At 38.8% G+C, this 9851-nt stretch overlaps 1 protein-coding gene across 1 annotated transcript; it reads left to right on the forward strand.

The window, feature by feature from the left end:
• Positions 1-132: 132 nt before the first annotated feature.
• On the forward strand, positions 133-4527 carry LOC110451798 (dual specificity protein kinase TTK-like; the record flags this gene model as incomplete). The annotated part of the gene is made up of 5 exons (XM_021499979.1): positions 133-344; positions 1266-1442; positions 3207-3288; positions 3612-3739; positions 4444-4527. Coding segments are annotated over 5 exons (611 nt in total), but the record flags the coding sequence as incomplete, so codon positions are not given.
• Positions 4528-9851: the final 5324 nt, after the last annotated feature.

A 9851-nucleotide genomic window follows, 5' to 3' on the forward strand; every position in this document is an offset into this window, starting at 1 on the left:
TACAGTCTGTTAGGGATACAGTCTGTTAGGGATACGGAAAACCTCTAGTTTATTTGAATTGTCCGCTCTGTCCACTGTATACCACTGTCTGTACTGGCATTGTCTTACCACTGTATTTTATTGTTTGTATAGGTATCATTCACTCAGATTTGAAGCCATCTAACTTTCTGGTGATTGATGGTACGCTACGCCTAATTGACTTTGGGATCGCCAAGTCAATCCAGTGTGACAAGACGAGTGTTATGGTGGATACACAGGTTGGCACCCTCAACTACATGTCTCCAGAAAGCATTGTGGACTCCTGCGGGGGTGATGGTGGGGGTCGCTCCAAACCCACATATAAGGTATGTAATACAGTGCAGTTATTAGGCTTATTCTGAAGACATGGGCTTGAGTTCTGTTCAAGTCCTACAAGCGATATATATAGACGAAATCTAATTTAGGAATATCAGAAGCGGGTAACTCCATAATGGTTGAAATATTTTAACTAGTGTAACAATTTGGCCTACTACTTGCTAGTGTGAATGGCTATGTTATTTATCCAAGTAAATGACATTAACCTACTTTCTGGGTCACAGGGGTGAAAATTGTTAAAACCTTCAAACAACTTCTAAAGATCTATAAGGTCAGTGATGTTTGGTCTGTAGTTGTCTAAGATAACAGGCTGTCAAATTTGTTTAAAATAGTATCATTGAACCACACAAGTAAATTTGATTGAAATCTTCTAACAAAGGTCGATATTGTGTAAAGCAATCATTGATATTTTTGCATGTATTGTAGGGTAAGATTGCTTAAATTTGTTAGAATTTGACCTTGATATACTATGAAGATCAGAGAAGTGAGATGAGTTTTCTAATATCGTTCAGTATCAGGTGAGTCATCCTCGATACTCCAGGGGTTACGCTCACTTTCACTCTCTGCACCCCTGGAATATGTCATAGCAAAATTGAAGGCACTAAGGAAGCTGTTTGATTGGTAAAAAAAACCCTGACCAGGTTGATACCTGTCCTTTGAAGATTACAGAGGAGCGACACCCAACTTCAAAGTCTGTCAATTATACCGTTACACAACCGCAAGATTCTTTTGATGTACATCAAAGGATCGACCTAGTTTTCTTGTCTCATCAATAAGGTGGCGCACACTGGGCTTTCAATTTTGATATGACATGTTCCAGGGGTGCAGAAGGTGTAAGTGAGTGAAACCCCTGGAGTATCGAGGATGCAGGTGAGTGATAAGGCTCTTTTGACGTTTTGTTTGTTTTGTAGCTAGGTGTTAAGAGTGACATGTGGAGCCTTGGCTGTATCCTGTACTACATGGTGTATGGCCACACCCCTTTCCAGAAAATAACAAACACATTCATCAAACTTAAGGCTATCATCAATCCAGACTACCCCATAGAATTTAAGGACATTTCTGACAAAAACTTAATGGACACAATACAGGTAAGCTTCTAATACAATACAGGTAAGTGGATATGTATGATACAATACAGGTTAGTGTATATGTATGATACAATACAGGTTAGTGTATATGTATGATACAATAAAGGTTAATGTATATGTATGATACAATAAAGGTTAATGTATATGTTTGATACAATACAGGTTAGTGTATATGTATGATACAATACAGGTTAGTGTATATGTATGATACAATAAAGGTTAGTGAATATGTATGATACAATACAGGTTAGTGTATATGGATGATACAATACAGGTTAGTGTATATGCATGATACAATAAAGGTTAATGTATATGTGTGATACAATAAAGGTTAATGTATATGTATGATACAATAAAGGTTAGTGTATATGTATGATACAATATACATGTAAAGTATGGGGTTGAGGGATATAGCAAGTTTCTGGTGTCCCGAGACCAGGTCTTTTTCCCGAGCCGAAGCCGAGGGAAATAGGCATGGTCAAGGGACACCAGAAACTTGCTATATCCCTCAACCCCATACTTTAACCGTTTTATTATATCGAAACACACTGGAGAGATAGTTTTAACTAGAATATATTTGTAGCCCATAAGCTGTATAGCTTCACGTTCCAACTACCCTTCTGATGGCGCCGAATCCGATTTCGATAGCAAGCTCCCCCCACCTCGCGCATCGCTTCCGAGTACGGTAACAAGCTCCGCCCACCTCTCGCCTGATTGGCTCGGCGGAAACACCCGAGTGTAGGTGTGTTTTAGTTCCCAGACTAACACACAGGACTAAAACACAGTCAGGCAAAAGTGGGGATATATTTGATTTAACCAATTACTTTTATATAGAGTAAATAAAGTAGAGGTATAATAAAATAGTTTGGCAGGCTGTAGAGTACTAACTCTCCTTACAATGAGACTCCCACCATACTGACCACAGGGTATTATAATAGTTTGGCAGGCTGTAGAGTACTAACTCTCCTTACAATGAGACTCCCACCATACTGACCACAGGGTATTATAATAGTTTGGCAGGCTGTAGAGTACTAACTCTCCTTACAATGAGACTCCCACCATACTGACCACAGGGTATTATAATAGTTTGGCAGGCTGTAGAGTACTAACTCTCCTTACAATGAGACTCCCACCATACTGACCACAGGGTATTATAATAGTTTGGCAGGCTGTAGAGTACTAACTCTCCTTACAATGAGACTCCCACCATACTGACCACAGGGTATTATAATAGTTTGGCAGGCTGTAGAGTACTAACTCTCCTTACAATGAGACTCCCACCATACTGACCACAGGGTATTATAATAGTTTGGCAGGCTGTAGAGTACTAACTCTCCTTACAATGAGACTCCCACCATATTGACCGCAGGGTATTATAATAGGTTAACCAATAGAAGTCTATAACACATACATCTCTTTCACACACACTAAACGATCTGAGAACAGATATATTTATCACCCTATTACATACAGGTAAGCCTATCATACATTAACTTTGTTATTTCACACTTTTTGTGGATGGATTTAAATATAATGTACATCATACAGCTGGCATTATTGACAAATATCCTCATGAATTAAAAGGTGAAAGACAACTAAATTTGCATTCCATTCATTTTAAATCAGTTTACTGTTAAGGTGCCATACAGATCTGACAAAATTGAAAAATCACATGAGATAATCCTGTCAGATGTTGTTTTATGTACCCTGTGAAATACCCTTGCTTCTGATTGAGATTAAAAATCTCCTGTTTTTGATTTCCAGAGATGTCTGATACGGGAACCAAGAGACCGTGCCAGTATAGAGGACCTTCTAACACACCCCTACATCACAAACCTGGATAGGGGTACATACTCATTCTTTTTAAAATGTAACATGGATATGATAGTCATACAGGAGGATTTCAAAAGCCTTGATTATCATTAATGTCTAATAATTTGAAATAACTATTAATTATATTATGCATTATACATTGGGTAACATACAGATTTAAGCAATACTTCAAGAATTCAATATTCATTTTTCCTGTTGCAACTTCATTAGCATGAATTATGTAGGTGTCTGCACTTTAGGCAATGCTAATATCTCATATTTAAATACTTTTCACTTGTGTATTTTATCAAAATATTTGGGTATACTTGTTTTGATGGTTATAGTTTTTGTTCACAGTGGACCAGGAGACTGCGCCCAAACTAGACTGTAAAGATGACCATTTAGAGCGCCTTGTCAAACAGTTGTCCACTAAGTTTGCCTCGTCACCTTCCGGTATCCGTTCCATGGTGCAGAGTGCTATGAAGGTACATGACTCAGACAAATGAGGCATCCTGTAAACAAAGTAATAAGGCAACCTGTATGTTAAACCAACAATAATCTACAGGAACTGATCATAGTCCAGACCAGTTCCTGTTTTGGGGTGATTTATAATCCAGTATTGCCACTGTAGCCACCATCTTGAAATCTGTTTTGAGCTAAATCTCAATTTCTACTGATTTGCTAAAACTTGGTGGCAAATATCTGTTTATGGGCCAGACAAATTGTTTTTGATTTGTAGCTGATTGAAAATCCAATGGGACTGCATCTTGAAATTCTTTTTTAACCCAAGTGCTTTTACAATGTCTGTTCAACATGTTCCAGACTAAGAGTAAGTTCAAAGACGAGCAAATCCAAGCTTCATTATAACTTATAATGAGGCACTCTGGTGGACAGTTTTCACACAATTACTATAAAATAAAAAAATTACTGGATTTTGATGATTTGTTTTCGATACTTGTGTTATTCCAAGACAGTTGAAGTTGAACAAAATCTGTGCATGGCATTGGATGGGCGTATACTGTTTTGTTTCTGCAGTACTTTTGTTACTATAAATTAGGCCATTTTCACATGGTTGATAAGAAGTCCCTATCAGAGATGATTGGAAATGATAACACATTAATGAGTTTATTCCAACACTCAAAATAATGATATTACTTGTGGATGACACATGTTGATATTTGTTTTGCAGGACTCAACGTGAAGCAACAAGCTGGATGTGTAAACAGACAATACTTTTGAGATGGATATTCAGCATTCGTGGAGCTTGAGTTCTGCCAGCATTGGAATGGATTAAATGTGATATTGAACATTCTCTCCTCAACATTTAATGGTTCACACTACTGCTGTAGACCCTGGACATGTAATGGTCCACACTAATGCTGTAGACCCTGGACATGTAATGGTCCACAATACTGCTGTAGACCCTGGACATGTAATTGTCCACACTACTGCTGTAGACCCTGGACACGTAATGGTCCACACTAATGATGTAGACCCTGGGCATGTAATGGTCCACACTAATGCTGTAAACCCTGGACACGTAATGGTCGACACTAATGATGTAGACCCTGGACATGTAATGGTCCGTACTAATGCTGTAGACCCTGGACACGTAATGGTCCACACTACTGCTGTAGACCCTTGACATGTAATGGTCCACACTACTGCTGTAGCCCCTGGACATGTAATGGTCCACACTAATGATGTAGACCCTGGGCATGTAATGGTCCACACTACTGCTGTAGCCCCTGGACATGTAATGGTCCACACTACTGATGTAGACCCTAGACACGTAATGGTCCACACTAATGATGTAGACCCTGGGCATGTAATGGTCCACACTAATGCTGTAGACCCTAGACATGTAATGGTCCACACTAATGATGTAGACCCTGGGCATGTAATGGTCCACACTACTGCTGTAGCCCCTGGACATGTAATGGTCCACACTACTGCTTTAGACCCTGGACATGTAATGGTCCACAATACTGCTGTAGACCCTGGACATGTAATGGTCCCCACTAATGCTATAGACCCTGGACATGTAATGGTCCACAATACTGCTGTAGACCCTGGACATGTAATTGTCCACACTACTGCTGTAGACCCTGGATATGTAATGGTCCACACTAATGCTGTAAACCCTGGACACGTAATGGTCCACACTAATGCTGTAGACCCTAGACATGTAATGGTCCACACTACTGCTGTAGACCCCGGACAGGTAATGGTCCACACTACTGCTGTAGACCCTGGATATGTAATGGTCCACACTAATGCTGTAAACCCTGGACACGTAATGGTCCACACTAATGCTGTAGACCCTGGACATGTAATGGTCCCCACTAATGCTATAGACCCTGGACATGTAATGGTCCAGACTAATGCTGTAGACCCTGGACATGTAAGGGTCCACACTAATGATATAGACCCTGGACATGTAATGGTCCACACTAATGCTGTAGACCCTAGACATGGAATGGTCCACACTACTGCTGCAGACCCTGGACATGTAATGGTCCACACTAATGATGTAGACCCTGGACATGTAATGGTCCACGCTACTGCTGTAGACCCTGGACATGTAATGGTGCACACTACTGCTGTAGACCCTGGACATGGAATGGCCCACACTACTGCTGTAGACCCTGGACACGTAATGGTCCACACTACTGCTGTAGACCCCGGACAGGTAATGGTCCACACTACTGCTGTAGACCCTGGACAGGTGCTTTGTTAATGCTGATTGTTATGTCTCTTGTCGTTTCACCACTACTTCTCTGTTGATATTTGTTTAAACTATTTGTGTTCATTACTCGGTTCATCTTTGCTTCGTCTGACATACTGAGAGTTGCGGTTACTCTATAGTTGTGTGGATAGTCAGCTAGTTCCGATCACATTTTATTTTCAATTTCAGTCCTTCAGGTCGGGGGGGGGGGGGGCGGGGATTTTATCCGAGAGTTACAACTGAAGAGTACTCTACATGAATTTAGGTTAAACAACCATCTGGATATTGGCAATACAATTTCACTGTTTGTTGCATCAATTACGAGCGCCTTGATGATCGGAAACTGGTGACCCCAGTCTGCGAATAAACTGTATGTGGTAAGCTATGTTGTATATTTTTAATTTCTGTTTCAGCGAATTAATCTTTTTAAGCATGCAAATTAAGACTTCACAAGAATAAGTTCATCATTTTGAGTATTTAATTGGTAATTGGTAAAATTCTTTTACATCATGTATTTATATAAGATGTCTACTTAACAGTTGTTTATTGTGTCAAACTCAAGAGGCCTCTACTAGCCAAGCTGTCAGTCTGTAAAACCCAAGAGGCATCTACTAGCCAATCTGTCAGGCTGTAAAACCCAAGAGGCCTCTACTAGCCAAGCTGTCAGTCTGTAAAACCCAGGAGGCCTCTACTAGCCAAGCTGTCAGTCTGTAAACCCAAGAGGCCTCAACTAGCCAAGCTGTCAGTCTGTAAAACCCAAGAGGCCTCTACTAGCCAAGCTGTCAGTCTGTAAAACCCAAGAGGCATCTACTAGCCAATCTGTCAGGCTGTAAAACCCAAGAGGCCTCTACTAGCCAAGCTGTCAGTCTGTAAAACCCAGGAGGCCTCTACTAGCCAAGCTGTCAGTCTGTAAACCCAAGAGGCCTCAACTAGCCAAGCTGTCAGTCTGTAAAACCCAAGAGGCCTCTACTAGCCAAACTGTCAGTCGGTAAAACCCAAGAGCCTCTACTAGCCAAGCTGTCAGTCTGTAAAACCCAAGAGGCCTCTACTAGCCAAACTGTCAATCTATAATGTACATAGTTACACATGCTTTCTTACAATACAATCATTGTTTTTTAGGTTTCCTGACCATAGGTCATGGTAACCTATTGTGATAGTCTTTTGTCCGTCGTCGTGAGTTAACTTTTTCTTGTGAACACGATAACTTCAGTAAATGTTAACAGAGTTTGATGAAACTTTGTATGCAGCCATATATCAATAAGATCTCGGACGAGTTCGAAAATGGGAATTATTCGACTGTAACTTACAGAGTCATTGCCCTTTGTAATAATATTATTACACTATTTTGTATTGGACCTTGTGTTCACGATAACTTGGGTAAATATCAACCAAGTTTAATGAATCTCTGTATGTAGCCTTATATCAATAAGATCTTGGATGAGTTCGAAACTGGGAATTATTTGACAGTAACTTATAGAGTTATTGCCCTTTGTAATAATATTATTATTGGACCTTGTAAACACGATAACTTGAATAAATGTTGACGGAGTTCAATGAAACTTTGTCGGGTAATTATTTGACGGTAACCTGCAGAGTTATTGCCCTTTGTCATTATATTATTATTTGTCCCTTTGATGTTGATTGTCATTACACAAGAATAGATGTAAATTCATGTTTAAAACTTATTTTTTCATTTACGACTTATTTTTGCTACTAACAAGGTGCTATTAAAATTTTGTGCCTTATTTAATAAATCATTGATTTACGCTTTTACTTGTTTCTTTTAACCAAGAACAGAAGATATACAGTTACCAAGTTTGTTCAAAACAGACCCCTTGGGTCAAAATTGGAGTCACACCCATTTATTTCAGTTATCGTGTTCACAGGGTCCAACAATAATAGAATTACCAAGGGGAATAACTATGTAAGATATGGTCAAATCTGTCCGGTATTCAAACTCATCCAAGATCTCATTGATACAAAGCTGCATACAAAGTTTCATCAAAATCGGTTCATATTTACTGAAGTTATTGTGTTCACAAGGAAAAATTAATGGACGATGAAGCAAGGTCACTCGGACCGACGAAAAGTATGAATTGGCCCCTGGATGACAGTCCTAATTTGAATCGGATGTCAAGTGACCGTTAAGGGCCATGGGCCTCTTGTTTTATAATATGTCAGTTAGTAAACATTGTAAGACTGTTCCTTTTTTTGTCTTGTTATACACATAGAAGTAAGAGGTGTTTTGTGTACTCCAGTGGTTCAAGATGTTAACACTATCAACAGGAGGTGCATATGTTTACATTTAATAACAGGAGCGTCAAATGTTTACACTGTTAGTGTTAATAGGGGGTTCACATGTTTACACTCGCATTGTTAACAGGGGGTTCACATGTTTACACTCGCATTGTTAACAGGGGGTTCACATGTTTACACTCATTGTTAACAGGGGGTTCACATGTTTACACTCGCATTGTTAACAGGGGGTTCACATATTTACACTATTAACAGGAGGTTCACATGTTTACACTATTAAAAGGGGGTTCAAATGTTTACACTTATAACAAGGGGTTCACATGTTTACACTAATAACAGGGGGTTCACATGTTTACACTATTAACAGGGTGTTCACATGTTTACACTTATAACAGGAGGTTCACATGTTTACACTATTAAAAGGGGGGTTCAAATGTTTACACTATTAACAGGGGGTTCACATGTTTACACTAATTACAGGGGGTTCACATGTTTACACTAATAACAGGGGGTTCACATGTTTACACTATTAACAGGGGGTTCACATGTTTACACTATTAACAGGGTGTTCACATGTTTACACTAATAACAGGGTGTTCACATGTTTACACTTATAACAGGAGGTTCACATGTTTACACTATTAAAAGGGGGTTCAAATGTTTACACTATTAACAGGGTGTTCACATGTTTACACTAATAACAGGGTGTTCACATGTTTACACTAATAACAGGGGTTCACATGTTTACACTAATAACAGGGGGTTCACATTTTTACAGTATTAACACAAAGTTCAAACACTCACTCTTTATTCCCCCTTTTCTTTCTCTCTCTTTCCCTCGCTCTCTCACACACTTTTGTTTACACTCACATTTTATCTCTAATCTTTTTTCACTCTCTCTTTTTCTAAGACAACTCACACATGTATAGACGATCATGTTTTGTGTATGTTTCCTGTTATATCCGAACTATTTTATTGTTGTATAAATTATTATATGTACAGCAATCTAACTGTTATATCTAGCAGATGCTTGTTTTACCTTGGAAGTAATTGTCCAAATGATATAAACTACGTCATATCAGGACTAGGCTGAAATCATGAAAGGTCTCCCAGATATGGTTCTAACAAAACAAGATTATTTTTTTTTTCTTTCCTTTAATGTGGATTTATTCCAACCACATACATGTTTTACTGTCAAAATAGTGCCCAGTGGCCACACTGTCATATCTTGTTAGGATTGTTTGATGGAAACTATTGTAAGGAGAAGTATAGCTACTTTTATGTTACAGAGTAATTTTGATGACAAGACATAAACAAATCTCTGTTGATGATACTAATACACAAGATTTACCTGTGTTGATTAGGTGCTGTGATGCTTGTTTTGAACATTTTATATTAGATAAGCAGTACTTTTTGTAATATGAAGTGCAGATTGCTTATATAAGGAATATATAATTAAAAAGATACTTGAAAGACTAATGCTTTGTTGTCTGGTATGTTATGACTGATGTATATATGATAGTAACGGGTATGTTATGACTGATGTATATATGACAGTAACTGGTATGTTATGACTGATGTATATATGACAGTAACTGGTATGTTATGACTGA

Source organism: Mizuhopecten yessoensis, unplaced genomic scaffold, assembly GCF_002113885.1.
Source record: "Mizuhopecten yessoensis strain PY_sf001 unplaced genomic scaffold, ASM211388v2 scaffold6205, whole genome shotgun sequence".
NCBI lineage: Eukaryota > Metazoa > Mollusca > Bivalvia > Pectinida > Pectinidae > Mizuhopecten > Mizuhopecten yessoensis.